Raw genomic sequence first — 17,070 nt, forward strand, 5'->3', positions numbered from 1 at the left:
CTCCCAACACAGCATTCTCCCACAGCCCTGCACCCCCACTCGGGTCTGGACTGAACCGCAAATACTCTCTTCACTGGACCCCACTGCACACACTTCCAGCCACCACAAATTAAGGCCACATAATGAGATTTCTGCATTTCTGTGCATCTCTGTCTCTGATTTCTCACTGATGTGATGGTTTCTGATTTGTTACTATTTTTAGTCATGTTCTTCCTTTGCAAGAGACAGGAAAGCAGGAAGCCAAGCAATCTGCAATGTACTGCTGCTCTTCGGAGGCGTAGTCGTTCTTTGGCCTTGGGATGATTTTGTGCTAGTTATTTTCCCTCTAAATAGTAATGTGTGAGCCATTGTTGTTTGCCATAATCCTGGATTACTACAGGTCAGTGATCCTACTTGATATCCGGGGATAGAGCCTCGCAGAAAAAAAATCCATGTGACATTTATATATATAGCAGTCTCATGTACCAGTTCTCTTAGATGACTGAAGTGCTTAACTATTTAATTGTTCATATTCAGAAATTATTCTTTGAAATTGCCCTAGATATAGAGGCTCTGGGAAAAAAAGAATAATATATATATTAATGCTTTGGTCAGCCTTGCTGTTGAAAACTCCTGGGGCTGAGGGCTGTTTCTGCTTCCTAGTGCACCCACTGTTTTGTTACGGTGGGAGACCAAAAAAAATAGTACTTTTTCTTTACCATCAGTGAAATTCTCATGTTCTTTTTATTTCTCTTTTCTAAATGTCTTTATTGCATCTCCATAAAGTTGGAGTTGGAAGCTGTGACTTCTTGAGGTGAGGGTGTGAGCTGAGCTCTGTGCGGTGAATCCATCTGGGAAAACCAGTGACAGCACCTGGGCCTGGGAATGAGAAACCTCTGAAATCAAGGGCAGCTGCAGTAGTGATTTGTTAAAGAAATATGAATATCAATCTAATACCGATATCCAAGTGAGACAGACCAAAGCTCTCTAACAGTTTAAAGTTAGAAAGTGTATGTTTATTATAGCGCTGGGCGGGCGGCATGTGGGATAGCTCCCAAATACACACCACAGTTTACAGACAATCACAGAGTTCTTTTATTTACAAAGATGGTGAATACCTAAAACACAAATGCATATTCATAGCTCAGGTACATCACATTCCCCGCTTTGTTTGGTAATTAGCTAAAAAAGCAATTAAGCATGCGTAGTTTGCCCTTTGAAAAGGGTCGATGGTCTTTTTTAAGGGGAGGGGGTCTTAAAATGAGGAAGTAAGATGACTGTTCCTCGCTCTGAACTTTCTACCTTTTCAGTGCAAACGTAACAAATGAGCTCTGGTAGGACTCCCATTTCCCCAGGTGCATGACTTTCAACGGGTTTCGGAATAGGGGAGTTTCTGTAATTGTCTTGTGTTCCTAAATCTATTTATCAGGTCCTCTGTTCTTCATTACAAACCCAGCTATGCAAAACCTAAGGTTGACAAGCAATCAGTTATTGAGGCCTGGGAAAGTTAATTCAAATCTGGTTTCTCTTAACTAGCCACAAACTTCTAATTTTTAATAAACTTTAATTAATTCCTACAAAGCTTATCTCTAAATCTTCTCTAAAATCCTTAATTCATTAAAATCTGTGTCTCTGTAGCAGGCTCAGCCTGGTATGCTTCACCATCACCACTCTTGCCTCTTGGCAGCACTAAAGTGAAAGAATGCAGTCAACGAATTTGCAATGCAATGTTAAAACTCGGTAGCCTGGGTATTGGGGTTGTGGCAGAGTGCTTTGTAAAGAGTGTTATTTTAAGATGTATTTAAAGATGTATTTAAGGATGTATTAAGATGTATTTAAAGATGCTATTTTAAGATGTATTTAAGAAATTCCATGAGGCTATGCCGTTTGGTTGTTTCTTTGGGTTTTCTGGTCCCCTGCTTGGCTTCAAACTGACACAGAGCAGAGTTAAATTGGATATTGTGAAGAAATTGTTCCCTGTGAGGGTGGGGAGGCCCTGGCACAGGTTGCCCAGAGAAGCTGTGGCTGCCCCATCCCTGGAGGTGTTCAAGGGTAGGTTTGGATGGGGCTTGAAGCAATGTGGAAGGTGTCCCTGCCCATGGCAGGGGCTAGAACAAGATGATGGTCTTTAAGGTCCCTTCCAACCCAAATCAGTTGTATGATTCTGTGCTCTTGTTAAACGTTTATAAATGGAAGAGCAGTATTTGTAGTGTCTGCTTTCAGAAGTCAATGGAATTGTACTGTTCTGAGGCCAGAATTGTGGATTTGATTCCTGTGAACATTCCCTGCCCTTAAGAAGGCTTGCTGGTTAGCAAGTGTGGGTTAGCACCCACAGAACTTTGGAATGTCATCTTTGGGCTTCAAATGTCTGCGCAGCGTTTAGGCAGGATTGGCTGGGCACAGACAGAGATAAAAAAACATGAAAAGCAGGAGAGTAAATCATAAGGATTCTTTTTCTGTTATAACCGGCTTTGATGCTTTTTGTAAATATTACAGCCAGAAAATGTTCTGGTGGGAAGGAGAATTACGAATTAGTGTTCCCTCTGCCTGGTTATTTTTAGGTTTAAAGGGTTGGGGTTATATACTGGTTCCTCTTCAAGTTACTGAGAAATTCTCACAGCTTCAACAGGGCCAGGGTTGTATGGTCCCTCTGAAAGAAATGGAAAAAGTGAAATGTCAGTGGATATTTGTTTACTGAGTTGTATTCACTCAATAACATGTACTTGCAGTATGACTGCCTCAGGGAGCCTGGTTAATCAACACAAGTTTAAAAAGAGTTAAACCACTTTTTGCAGTTTGTGTTCTTTGTTTCTCCTGCCCTGTTGCAAATTTTCAGCACCATGGGAAGGCAGAGTTTGGTGTAGAGAGCACTGTGTGACTGATGATTTCCTGTGTGCCGGGGATACACTTGGTAGATGGAGTTAGGGCAGAAGAGATGCTGGAGCCAGTCTGACTGCTCATGTGAGCCACCTGCAGCTCCGTGCCTTGGACCATGAGCCACAACTTGAGGCCTGTGGTCCAGCATCATGCTGGAGATGAAGTGCTGCCTTTGCTGTCTGTCTCTGGAGGCTCTCATTCACAAGAGTGACTCATATGAACATCAAGTGCCTGTTTCCTCCAAACTTCTGGTGCAGCTTTGTTGTACTTGTGGGTGTGCTCACATCTCTGACTAAAGTTAGTTAAATCTCTGCTGCATCTGGTGGCTGTTGATGCGTTTCCCTGGATGCTGTATGGAATGTCTGTTGTGGCTTACTGGGAAAAAATAAAGCCTTCCTGGATACCCTTGTGAAAGCTCACTGGTGCCATGAAGGGTGAGCAGCAGTACATCTGGATGTTAGGAACATCTTCCTTGGACAAAGCCCTGGCAGGAATTCTCTCCTTATTCTGATGTGTTGGCTGCTCACTTCACTCTGGACTCGTGACTTTTCCTGCTGTCAGAGCTTGTGATGAGCATGGAGAAACTCAGGTGAAATGAGTTCTCATGTCAGAGCAGGTACAAGGTGCTGCAGAGCCAGGAACTGGGTCAAATGCCATCGTTTGATCTCCTCAGCACCAGGATAGGCCATCCTGCAGTGCTTTTATCCAAAATGCTGTTCTGCCCTACAAACACTTAGGGCAATATTAATTTTTAATATCATTGTCTCCATGTCTCTCTCCTTTCCAGGTGCTTAATTGATTTCTAGTTTTATGTTTCTTGATTACTTTTGGATTGAAAATAGACAGGTATGAGGAAAAAGACTGATATTTGTAGAAGAGTTAATCTTTCAATTAGTTTCCTCTAAATTAAACCAAAACAGCAGTAGAAAATCTAGAAATCCAATTAAAGGTGACCTATGTTACTGGTATAAAATTGGACTTATACCTTCTTTTCCTTTTTAATTTATTGTTGTGAATTATTTCCTTAACATGCATTCATTTTTATTGCTTCTAAATATCTCAGTCCTGCCAGGGGGGCGGGGGCTGCATGTTTCTGGGTGGAGAAATGGAAGCAGGAAAGTGGTGAAAGCTGAGCCACTGTGATATGATGGGGATTTAGCCCTTGGCTGTAATTAAAAGGGTTCATCAATAAAGCTTTAGCACAGAGTGCTTCCACTAAAATCCTATGAGTAGATGGAGATTATACCAGGAAAAGACTCTGTTGGAATAGTTTCTGTCAGCCTCCAGATGGAGCAAGTGAAACTGCTGCTTCTCAGCTCTGTTGCTCTTTGTCAGTGTCTGTTAGGACTTCTTTTCCTTTTTTACTCATTCTGAAATTATATTGTTGTTGTGAAAAAGGTTTCAAAATAAATCCACAAATTTACAAAGCAGGTTGTTTTATAAAGTTCTCAGAATCTGTAAAACAGGTTGATGGGTGAGTGACTAAGGGATTTCAATGTTTAATTGACATCTCAGGAAGAAACATACTTAAAAATCTAAACCCTTGAGCAATCTTAAAATATTATTAATAAGTAAATGTTTTGCCTCTGAGATTACTTCTTTATAGCGGAAGAAAGGTGTTGGCATTGCTGCTAGTTCTAGAAAATTCCGTGGAAAACAACCGTAAGTGGGAAAAAAACCAAACCCTTAATTACAGTAAATTTGGGCAGGAAGAGGAATAAAGTTAAAAGCCCAGTTAGAGGTTAAAGGCAGTGCAGAACACTGAGTGCAGGGAAGCAAGAAGTGGCTAAAGCGTGTTTGATTGTTTCTATAAATACAGGTATGTAAGAATGCAAACTGAGTCACTGCTCCCAGGAATTTACTGAACAGTTTTAAAAGTTTACAAGCATCATAAATAATGTGGCTTTCAGTCATCTGCAGAGAGGATCCAATTTATAATGATGACTCCAGTGTCTGTGCTAATAATTCCAGTAAAAGCAATAGGGAATGTCGATGGGGTTTACTCTAGAAGTTCAGCAGTGCAGAATGGTTCCTGTGCAGAATTTAACAAAATAATTTAACTGACCTTTTAGATGTGTTAGTTTCTCTGGGAGTCTTTGCCAGAAAAGATTCTTACCAGTGTCTGTCTCTTTTGGAGTAAAACAAAGCTTTAATTTGTTAAATTGAAATTCTCATGCCCCTGAACAGTGATGCTTGTGAAGAGAACACTTCCCCCATCCAGAGGACAGACAGAGAAGGATTTTCCTCCCGATTATCTATGCTTTTAGACAGAGGAGGTTTCTCCAGCCGGTGTGCATGTGCTGATGAATCTGATGGGCCTGGACCTAAGGAGGATTTGGCAAACAGAGATAGAGGGGCAGGGTTAGGAGCTCTTCACAAACCCCTGTCACTTCCTATGGGTTCCTCTTGACCCATAAACATTTTTAAGGGTGGATTAAAGCCTACTTGGCTTAATTTGCTTCTCACGCTCCTCCTCAGCAGCTCCAGATCCAGGGCTGCTCCCAACCCTAGCTGTGCTCATGCAGCTCAGCTGTTGGGTTGGTGTTCTAGTTACTGGACTGGTTGGTGCAAATAATGCTGTACTTCTGGCTTCCTTCGATGGGACTATTCCGGCCTAATGTAACGAGAGTTGAATTTTTGGGTTTGTAAGCTAGGCCAGGATGTGTCGTGCAGCCAGTGGGATAGTTTTGCAGTACTGTGCCCTTGTGAGCCTGGTGGTAACATTCAGGCTTGGGAATGGCACATGTTCTCTGAGCCCTAGGGACTTTCCCACCAGATTGTGTGAGGGGTGGTACTAGAAGCAGCAGTTTCTAAATCTAGACATGTGGGTCATTATTGCATTAGTGTATTGTGCAGAAAACCTCTGATGACCATGTATCACACAAGAACCAGGCTGGTCTAGCTATATGCAGAAATGTGGAGATGTATTCACTTCCCATGGATCCTGCTTAGTTTAAATATGTCATGATACTTTATTATATTATATGATTTAATGGTATTATATGATACTATATGATATTTCATTAAATGGAGCTCTTGTGGCTCCAGTTCCTACCATGAGTTGTGTAATATCCCACAGTAGAGCTGAGCAGAATGTTCCACATGTTTTACTCTGCTCTTGTTTGCTGGTATCTGTGGCAGGGAGTGACTAAAGCTCTCAGGCAAGAAGTGACTGTTTACAGAAAGAACACCCTGAAGTCAGGTATTTTCCCTGTTGTGTTTTTATCGTGAAATAAGTGTATCTGTGAAACCTTTCCTTTGGTCCTGTGTCTTGTGCAGGAGTCACACTGCTGCGTGCAGCTGCCTCTGTGTTGGTGATAATGAGAATGAGCAGCACCAGAGATGGGGCTTAGTTTTCCAAAAGACTTGCACATTTCTGCAAGACTTGTCTCTCCACAAGAATTTTGGGTGGAGCTCTCTACACTTGCATCATTAGAAGAGTTAGTCTGAAGGTTTCTGACATAGGTATTTTTAAATACATGATTGTGGAAATAAAATTTTCCTTCTGTGAGATCAAATTAACAGGAATCAAAATTCAGCCTGGCACAAAGAAGACCAGCATTGCTGAAGATGATAGAGTTGTGCTGGTTTACAGAACTCATGTTGGACCATAGTTTGTATATTTATTATGGATTAAAGATAACAATACAATTCTCATATAAAATAGGCTCTTCAGCTTGATTAAAATGCTGTTGTGCTACTTATAGTACTTAAAAATTCTTATTTCTGATTTTTAAATTTATATTCCCTCAGTTTATATTCTTTCAAGTTTCTGTGAAGAGAGGAAGGGTCATGGTAGGGCAAACCCAGCTTTACGTGCCTCCTTCTCCACTTCTTCCCTATGCAGAAGTTCATAGAGTTTGAAGATGCACTGGAACAGGAGAAGAAAGAACTACAAATCCAAGTGGAACACCTTGAATTTCAGACTCGACAGCTGGAGCTGAAGACCAAAAACTATGCCGACCAGAGTAAGCAAAACTGTGCACCAGACACCATTATATGCATGCCTTCCACACACGTACAGTGCTACTTTAAAAATAATCTTCATACTTTTTTTTGTTTTAATGTAATTTGTGCAAAGCCCAAAATACCTGGTTGTCCCTTACTTTGATGTAAAATCGTGAGCTTTCCAAAGGGTGGGATGTACCTGCACTAATTCAATAGAGGCTACATTTCTTCTCTTTTGTCGTCAGTCTCTCCAGATGCAAGGTGCAAGATTTGGGCCTTTGGAACCTGATTTCCAGATTCTCCTTGTAGAATCTTCCATTTTGATAAAAATCGTCATGTTAGTTAGTTAGTTAGTTAGTTAGTTGGCGTCTTTGTTTTTACAAATACTTCGTTAACATGTCCAGCTGTTGAAGTTCCCCTCAGAATTTGCTGGCATTTTGTCCAGTACTCCTGCTCCTCTAGTAGCCAGAAGAGCCAGTCTCAGAGGACAACGTAAATTGTTGCCAAACTAAGATGCTTACAGGGCAGTAAGCTACTGCTGAAAAACTGTGGTTTTATTGCACTTGTGATGCAAAATTGGTGGTATTAGGAACATGCAGGTACCCATGAGCTAAGTTTGTAACAAAGACCAAATCCCACAATTCTGCTTCTGTTTGTTTTATTCAGTAGGTGTAAATTAATTTGTTAAAAAATAGGCTTTGTTTCTCAAATTATTTATTTTGAGAGCCAGGTGTATGTTAGCTGATAGCTGGGATCTTCTCTTGGCAGTTTCTCGACTGGAAGAACGTGAATCGGAAATGAAGAAGGAGTATAATGCTCTGCATCAGCGTCACACAGAGGTAGGATATCATCTTTCTAAATAAATAAACTCTTTGTCTATATCTACATGGCTATATCATGTCAAAGAACTTGGCTTTACAATCCTAGTGATGATTAGAGCTTCTGAACTTTGGGAACATCAGAAATACCTGACTGGAGGGTGTAAAGAGGGTGGAGACAGGCTGTGTTCACTGGTGCCCAGTGGAAACAGCTGGGACAAACTAGGACACAGAAAGCTCACTCTGAGCAAAATAGTAAAAGCTACTTTACTGCAAGGACAGTGAGTCCTGGGACAGGTTGTTCAGAGATGTGTTGGAGTCTCCTTCCTTGGAAATATTCATAAGCCACCTGGATGTGTTCCTGTGGCAGCCTGCTCTGTGTGGCCCTGTTTCAGCAGGGCGTGGACTGATGTACCTTAGGACATTCCTTCCAATCTCAGCTGTTCTGTGATGCTGTGCACAGTGTCCTGCTACCTCATCTCCCATAGCCAGAGGGTCTCCAGGCTTATGTTTTTTTGGGATATGCTCTTTCAAGGCTCTTTGGTTATGAGATTCAGCTGAAGTAATTTCTGACACTATTTGCTGACAAATTTTTTATCGGGTTAGACCATTCACTTATATTATCCGCTTAGAAGGCAACAGTAAAGACAAGGAAGTCTGCAAAAAACCCCAGGGGATTGGAAATGGATGCCAGAGAGAATTAAACTAAAGCAGAAAATGAGACTTTCTTTCTCCTCTGTTTGCCTCATGTATTTTTCTCTCCTCACAGATGATCCAGACCTACGTGGAACACATTGAGCGATCTAAGATGCAGCAAGTTGTGGGAAATAACCAAACTGAGGGCAGTGTACCTGGGAGAAGGTAGGGCCATGACCTCTCCATGTAACATGTGTCACCTGGGAACTTACACACTGAATGTGTGTGTTTGAGAGAGAAAACAGAGCAGGACCTTTCCCTGGGGACACGGATTGTAGCTGAAGCTCTCTTTTAATGGGTTCTGGGTGAGTTGTGGGTACTTTATGGTGAAGAGCTTGGTATGTTGTTTTACAAAGGTGAGGTTTTATCATGCTGCTGTTGATGAGACCTCTGGAAAATACGTTTATATTCTTAGGTAGCGTGTAAAAGTTTATCTGTAGAATGGAGGGAGGTGTCAATTAAAGTGTTTGTGTGTGTACATGTCTTTGTATGTGGGATAGGCAGCAAAACTGTAGCAATTACATGCAATAGCTGTTACAGGATTCTTTTTCACCAGTTCTTTCAGAGGAAGCTTTCTGTCAGTCACCCAGAATCCTACTTATGTCCAAGAAATGGACTTTCCTCCCTTCTGCAGTGTTTGGGTTCTGACAAGAAATAGGTTGTCTAAAATATAGGAATCAATTGACTAAGACAAAAAAATGCTAGATTTCAGCTTTTGTAGGCAGAAGGGACAGGCATGAGGGGTGTAGAAAGCTTGAGAGGACATGGTGTAAGAAGAACCAGTAGTTTGTAGGTGCTCATCTGTTCATAAAATCTCCCTTATCAGATTATTTTTCTTCCTTCTCTTCTATCCCTCACAGTCTGGAAATCCAGAGTGGGCTCCCAGAACGTGATCTGATGCTAGTGTTAGAGGTGGAATGGGATATGTGTGTTAGGCTTGTTTCTCTCCCAACTTACACTTCTGGAAGTAAGAATATATCTGTGGAAGTGCTTACACAGTTAAATCTAAAAGTACTGTAGGCAAAAGCAAGCATAGTACTGTAGGCAAAAGCAAAGTTAGGGCATCCCTCTTTTAAAGGGTGAGTCCTGTGTGCACCTGCGAACTTTGGGTGATAGAATCATAGAATATCCTGAGTTGAAAGGGAGCTACAAGGATCATTGAAGTCCAGCTCCTGAGTTGGACTGCATAGTAGAAAGGGTTTTTAATTTCTTCCTTTCTTAAAAGCTTTTCCTTCCCTGACTCTCAAATAAGCTGATATTAATTGTGGCTTTATGTTAAAATTCCATGAAAGGGCTGCCCAGTGAAAAGTGTTGCTGGTTATATCTACAAGACTGCCAGTCTCAGTGGTGAAGGGCAAAATTTTCATCAAGAATTGCCTTTTCATGTCAGAGAAGTTAGTCTTTTACCCTTTAAGTGTGGCATATTGCTAGTGTCCTTGGAAAGAAACACTGTGTGTGTTCTAAAAGCCCATGAGGGGACTGTGATCCAAGTCTGTAAGAGCTACCAGTGGGAAATGGGAGTTTTTCCTTAATTTTCAGCTTTGCACTGTTTGTGTGTGTAGATCTCTGTTGTGCTTGTGCACAAACACCTGGGACAGGTGTGTTTTGATGTCATCGCACAGCTGAGGGGAGGAGAACCAGTGTTTGTGGATCTTAGTGCACTGGGCCCCAGCCCAGGCATAATTTCTCATGACTGTGAAACAAATTTGGGTGCATTAAAAAAAAAAAAAATGGGACTAGGGAGAAGTTTGTGCAGCAACTTTTGTGGGGGCGTGTGGGGGTGGTGTGTATCAGTGGCCATCCAAGAGGTGTAATAGGTTTGTACTCACTTCCACGTGGTGTGGGTGGCAGTGCATGCGTACCTTGTGTCTGTGATAGGTTGCATGTTTGCATGACATTTGCTCTCTAATGGTTGTTCTTTTTGTCTCGCTTTTTGTGGGATTGCTGCTGTTTGGCTGTTATGTTTGTCACTGCAGTCATCGCCAGTCCTGGAGAAAAAGGTAAATCCTATTGCTGCATCTGAACTTCATTAATCCAAGTGCTGGAGGTTGCTGTGGAGTGGTGACAGTGTGATGCTAGGAATGTATTGTATTGGCATATTTGCTCTGTCTACTGGCACCTGTGCTGAACTTGATCTTTCATGGGCGCAAAGGGAGCTGTGGAGCTGGGATAAAACAGCAGGGGGAAGCTTGTGCATGCAAATGCAGAAGACACACAAGATTGGTGCCAAAACAGGATCAGATGTCTGGGATAGGATGTTTACACTTCACATCCCCTAACGTTTTAAAAAGTCGTAGAATCATAGACCCGTAGAATAATAGAATATCCTGAGTTGGAAGGGGTCCATAAGGATTATCAAATCCAACTCCTGTCCCTGCACAGACACCCAAACAATCCCATCCTGTGCCTGAGAGTGTTGTCCAAACACTCCTGGAACTCCGGTAGCCTTGGGGCTGTGACCATTTATTCAGGAGCCTGGGCAGTGCCTACCACCCTCTGGGGGAAGAACCTTTTCCTGAAATCCAGCCTAAAACTCCCCTGGCAGAGCTTCATGGAATTCCCTCGAGTTCCAAAAAAATTCTTCTCTCTTATTTTACTCTAGAGAACAAGCCATGCTTGATTTCTGAGTGGAGCAGGACAAGTGTCAGTAGGTTTCCAAAGGTACTTTTGGCTGATGGTTGGGCAGGGAGTGCTGTGCCCAGAACCTTCAAAGAGACTAGTTCTCCTCTTGAAATGCTGGCAAACAAAGTGTAGTGTTGTTATGTTTTGTAAACTTTAGAATGTTGCTTGTAGAACATCCAAATCCCAGATTTTGGCTACTGCAAACCTTTATTGGAGAGTGTGCTGTTCCCCTTGTAACTCGAGGTGAAACTAACAAGTGTTAAGACTCACCCTGGGTGAGTCCTGGAAAGGTGTAGCAGCACTCAAAATTTAGACTAGCCCTGAGCATACTTTAAATTTATTTGTATTTAAATTTGGTAGCCAACTCCAGGACTGCAAAACTGGAGTTAGCTCTTCTGGGGTGTTTGCTCTTTCTCCTTTCCTGGGAGGTTTTGGAGAGGCTTGAAGGTGTTTCCAAAGAAACTCAGCAAGGAAATTTCCTAACAGTCTGTGCTAAAATTCTTTCCTGAAGATTCTACAACTTCTGATGCTACAGAGACCCTGTACCTCTGTCTCTTTAACAGGGACTGTGAAATTCACACATTTCCTCTCCATTTGGTGGCTCCTGTATTTTCTTGTACGTTAAGTGTGTATGTGTTTGCATATCAACAAAAAAGGGAAAGTATAATTTGATGTCTCTCAGCATACTTTTGAGGCAGCTTTTATGTCTCAGTCTTGTCAGTGAGTTATGTCAAGTCATTCCATCATAGTCACTAAGATATTCTGGCTGCACCACTGTCTTGGTTTAGGAAGACAGGTATCTGCTAGGTAAAATTACAATCAGAGGCTCTTTGGCAAAGATTTGGGAAATAGGAATAGCAGTTCTTTACTAGTATGTAATACAAAGCAAACAAACACAAAAAAAACTCCCCCCCCCCCCAAACAACTACAGCATTAATGACAAACGACAACAGTACCAAGAACCTTGAGGGCTTTGTTTCACAAAACCCAGGGCAGTTTGGTTTCGGTGTCCCTGCAGGATCCTCAGAGCACTAAGCTGGAACAGTGGAAAAGTCCCGGGCTGGTCGCTGGGATGGCAGGGTGTCCCGGCAGGCAGGGGCAGGATGTCCCGGCAGGGCAGGGGGTGCAGGGTCACGCTGCAGCAAGAGGAGCAGCGCCGAAGAAGCTCGAAGGCGAGGCAGAAAGCGCCCAGCTTCTCCTCGGCGTGCTTTGCGGCGGCTGAGATCCTCGAGGAGCGGCCGACACGCGTCTCCCGAACGCCGGAAGCAGAAAAGCACGCAGCTGCTTCAAGCTGTGTCTTTTACCTGCGTTATCTCCCCCTTCTACCTTTTGTCCATCTCTTTGTTTCAGCCAAGCACTCTCAAGTATCCAACACCCGGTCCCCTTGGCAACCCGTGGGGAAAAAATTCCCCAGAGAAAGAAGGAACAAACCCAACCCCCAACAACCACTGATTTGACAAAGACTGTTCTGCAATAATAGGAAATTTTCTCCTGCTCCATACACCTGTGAAAGCAAGTTTCTCTTAAAACTATCATTCGGTCCTGAAGAAAAGGAAATACACAAAACTGATGGTTAAAGCATCTCAAAAAATGGCCTAATTTTGTTTTCTCCTTAAAAAGAGATTTTTTTGAAGTAAACTCTTAAGGACCCATGCGTTATTTCTTTAACGGTAAAACTAGGAATTTTCTGATTTTGTGGCAAAAAGTGGCACTGATTTCTAGTTTTGAATCCCTTTATAATCTCTTACACATAATTAACTCCACTTTCTGTGGTGCTTGTATCAGTGCCAGGGTGAAGATTTCCTATGAGGGGAAATACTTGCATAGTATGTTATTTAGAAACTTTGTAGAAAGTTGAAACCCAGCTGTTAGAAACTTTCAGGGTCTTTGAATGAAAGCAGTGGGATAAAGAGAGGTACCTACAGCAAATAGGCAGAGGTGATTCTCCTTTGGCATCATGACCTGGTAGGAGCAGGTGTAAGTGGCAGGTTACAGTCATAAATTGGGATTTAGACAAACAGCAGTGGAATGTTTTCACAAAACCTTCAGTGATTATTTAAGTCACAAGCAGCAAGAGGCCTTTGGTAGTGGAAAGGAAAAGCTACAAGGAAACTGACAATTCCTATCACATAGGAGTCTGGGTTTGAATATGTGGAGAATGATAGAATCATTTAGGATGGAAAAGACCTCCAAGATCATCAAGTCTGACCTTCAACTGGATACCCTCATGTCCACTAAATCATATCACAAAGTGCCAGATCCACACACCTTTTGAATGCTTCCAAGGATTGTGACTCCACCACTGCCCTGGGAAACATGTTTCCATGCTTCACCACTCTTTTCACTGAAGAAATTTTCTGCAATATCCAACCTGAACCTACCCTGGTGCAGCTTGAGGACATTTCCTCTTGTCCTATTGCTTGTTACCTGTGAGAAGGTCAATGATGTTTTATCAGTGATCTGTGTTCCTCCAAAATCCATTTACATGCCTCCTTTCTAAGAAGGTTTGTGTAGGAAGCTTCCATGTACAAGTCTGGAATCTTCAGGAGAGGATTTTGATGCAAATTCCTAGGAAAAGTGCATCCCAAGCAGGCCACACTGGAAACTCCTTTCTGCCCCATCCTGCCTATACAAAACAGGCCAAAGGCCTTTTTGCCTATTCTAGGTAGGCACTGATGCAGCAATGCAGCATGCTGTGGTAGCTGGGCAATGCTGGGAGTAAGAAGGTTGGGCATTGTGGTTTTTCTCAGGAAACATTGTCTGCTCTGCTGGACACTCCATCTCTGTCCTTCCTAAAAGAGCTGGCTGGTGTACTATCTCGTGTTAGTGGGTTTGCTCTGTCCCAGGGGCTCTGTAGGAGTTGTTTGCCATGGATACAGGTGAGGTGGCTGCACTTGTTTCCCAGCCTGGGTGGGGCACCCAATGCTGGTGATCATTACAGAAACGCACATGGAGGTCTGCTGTTACTAACAGCATGCTACAGAAGGGCAGGTTTCATCACACCCCCACGATTAAGCAGAAACCCAGTGCAGGATTAGGAGAAGTATGATTGAGTCTGAGTGTGGGTGCACATCACACAAAGAATCAATTTAGTTCAGCTCTGCAGGGACTGGATAATAGAGATACCGTGAACCGTTTGCTAGGTTCAGCAAGCTGCTGCCACAGCCTTTCCACCTCAACTGCTGCTCTAGATTTTCTCCCACTGAAGCTTGGTCTCAAAATCTGTGCCAGCTTTTATGTTCAGAATCAAACTTGCAGTTAGCAAGTCACCTGCAGTTTACAGAAAGGAGAGGATGAGCAGAACATGCTTAAGAGACACCTGGCAATATACACGATGCATTAGTTTCTGAATGGCAAGTGCATTGCAATATGGGTATGGAGGGAGATCAGAAAGTACAAATACTCTCTTTCTTGCTTAAAATTGGAAGTGATCCACCCCCTCTGGTTCCTGTTGTTGAAGCTCACCAGATTTGGGGTGGAATGTCATAAGTTTCATGTAGATGGCACTTAAAAGCCTCATTCATCACCCTGTCATGACATCTCTAGAAGCTATTATATTTTTTGCTGTGAGAGTTGTTTGCCATGGCTTATTTTCTTCCAATACCTTTGTTTCTCAGAAGAAGCACTGACTTAAATTGGCTGGTGTTTCCCTGCACTTTCTTGTTTCTCCAAATTTCTCATACTGATTGAGCAGTCAGTTGTACCTGTGATGGCCACTGACCTCATTCCTCTTGGAGTTTCTCCAGGAGGAGGTATTACTCTGGCAGTAACACCATGAGACTGAGCAGCCAGCACCAAGAAAGTGCGGGAGTTGGGAGTTCAGACAGCTGCCACACGAGGGTAACAGTTGCAGTCCAATTTCTAGTAACTGGTATTTCACATAGGCTAGTGTGCTGTTTGTTTTCTATCAGTACGTTGTACACGGTTAACACGCTTTCCTCTTTCTCCCTGTTTGTCTCTTTAGCAGGAAGGAACGTCCCAACTCCCTGAATGTCTTCCCCCTCGCTGATGGCATGGTACGTGGGCAGATAGGGGCCAAGATCATCCCAACACTGGACCACTGGCACCTGAGTGACCTCGGCCAGCTGCAGTCCAACTCCAGCTACAAGGTTTTCTAGACCATCACAGAGCAAGGGTTTCCCACTCTCTCGCTGTTGATAACATCTCACATTTTCATTAAGCTAGAGACAATCTCTGTCCATAACCCTTTGCAGCCTCTCCCTATGTGTTTGCTCCCATAGTAGCTGTGCTGGAGGTGGGAGGATATTCTTCTGCAGATCTGGCATATGGTGCAGGAAGGATTTCACACAACTCCTCATGCTGCTTGTCTCAGGGATAATCTTCTTTACTTGGCTGGCCCCAAGTTGAGGAGGATGTGTGTGAAGGCAGTTAGGGATTGAGTGAAGAGAAATCCTTCACTTCTTAATAGCTTATTTGGGAGAGGACATGGTGGAACCTGTCCCCGCTCTCCACTTTGAAAAGAGCAATGGTTTTGCAATGCAAGTGGGGCCAGGCATTGTGTTGCACTTGCCCTTAAGTGTTTGTCATTTTTGGCTGATCTCCTGGCCTTCCTGTTTTCACTAAAAAGGTCTCCTTCTTACCCTGTGTGAATGCCCAAGTCTTGCACTGCGCTTAACGTTCCTCCTATGCCTAGTCACTGCTCTAGACTTGCACTGTCTACCTTCAGTATATCTGTCACCATTACTGCTCTGCCTTCTGCACCCGATCTTCTAAAATCCCCAAAGCATTGCAGCTTCACTGGAGCAGCTCATGGTGCTGGCTGACGCATCTTGTGCTCTGGTCTGCCATTCGGGGTTCTCCACTCCACTGTTCAGAGGTTGGTCTGAGCCCCAAGGCCCAAGTGGTGTGCTCTGAGCTGACAGTTCGCGGCAGCTGTTTACAGATTAGGTTATGCATGGTGACCTGCATTTCCCATTAGCTGTACATGTAGGCTTTGCAAAGTCTTTCTGCTCAGGATCCCACCAGATTCTTCTCTTTGGATGATTTTCCACAAATGCCTGGTGACAGGTCTGAGAGCCCCTGGTTTCTCTGCTGAGCACAGCTCAGCATGTCCACTGGTATCTCACAGAGTTTCTGCTCTACTTCAAAAGTATCTGATTAAATTAACCTTCACTCTGCTTGGAATTCGTAGAACATCAGCTGTTTTATATGTCACATGTAAGGACTGTTCTCCTTTTGAAAAATTTTGAATCACTGATCCTGTAAACTACATTGAGGCAGTAAAGGCAAAGAGGAGATAAAAAAGGAGAAATCCCCAGCTTGTTGTACACGTTCTACATGTCTCTAGATTACATGAATGGGCTTTCATATGAGGGACTCTGCAGCTGTGGCCACCTTGATGGATACACAAATTCACAATTTACTCAGAAAACAAAGCAGAAAGTTAATTTTTTTTAACACTACGTCTGCAAAGCAGCCAGGCCTAGCACAGCACAAATGTCAGCACTTTGTCAGCTCTCTTCCATTGTGGAATTTGGAAATCAAAAAAACCTTTGCCTAGGATGGAGGGTTGGAATCCAGTCCTTATTGTGGTGTTAGAGGCACAGAATTTTGGGAAATGTAGCAACTTTCAGAATGCCATTGAGATCCTACAGTCGTTTCTGGAAAGCTGTGGGATTACGGAATAGGGCATCTGAACCAGCTGATCATATTTTTACCCAAGTTATTCCTTGGGAAGCAGAAATTATAACTGAGGTATTACTGAAGCAGAAATTCCTCTGTTAATATTCACAAGCTGGTTCCTAACAAAGTAAGACCATAAACCAACATATAACGTCTTCTGCTGTAGCACTGAATGTGAGCTGCCCTGACCGAGTCCCAGTCTGTGTTTTCCTGAGGGGGTCCTCAGGGTCACAGATGTCCATTTGTCAAAGATTATGATAGTTGTCCACAGAAGTGCCACAGTACAATACATAATAATGCCACAGTACAATAACATAATAATGGATGGTGGAAACGAGAAGAGAGCATGAATGTGCTTCTTCACACTAGTGCTGTGCCAGCACAGCCAAAATGTATGGAGCCCAAGCCCAGTTATTCCTCTGGCTCTCCAGGCAGTGCTGCACACCTTGGTGAACAGACCTTCCAGTGATCAGGCTGGGCAGTGGGA

The 17,070-nt window shown here is 43.1% G+C and overlaps 1 protein-coding gene across 19 annotated transcripts in view; it reads left to right on the forward strand.

Annotated features, from left to right (window-relative positions):
* The window catches only part of MAPK8IP3 (mitogen-activated protein kinase 8 interacting protein 3), a 75,073-nt gene that overhangs the window by 14,905 nt on the left and 43,098 nt on the right, over positions 1-17,070 (forward strand). For 9 of the 19 annotated variants that reach the window (XM_066198377.1, XM_066198363.1, XM_066198364.1 and 6 more), the window contains exons 2-6: positions 6,704-6,824; positions 7,573-7,643; positions 8,392-8,483; positions 10,295-10,318; positions 14,905-14,956. In XM_066198377.1, coding sequence (XP_066054474.1) covers positions 6,704-6,824; positions 7,573-7,643; positions 8,392-8,483; positions 10,295-10,318; positions 14,905-14,956 — 360 coding nt within the window. Of the gene's footprint in view, positions 1-6,703; positions 6,825-7,572; positions 7,644-8,391; positions 8,484-10,294; positions 10,319-14,904; positions 15,050-17,070 lie in introns of all 19 variants that reach the window. The other 10 variants (XM_066198356.1, XM_066198357.1, XM_066198360.1 and 7 more) reach the window with 5 other exon arrangements.

The sequence above is a fragment of the Chamaea fasciata genome, unplaced genomic scaffold, assembly GCF_029207755.1.
Source record: "Chamaea fasciata isolate MVZ Bird 193981 ecotype frontalis unplaced genomic scaffold, bChaFas1.0.hap1 SCAF_16, whole genome shotgun sequence".
Lineage (NCBI taxonomy): Eukaryota > Metazoa > Chordata > Aves > Passeriformes > Sylviidae > Chamaea > Chamaea fasciata.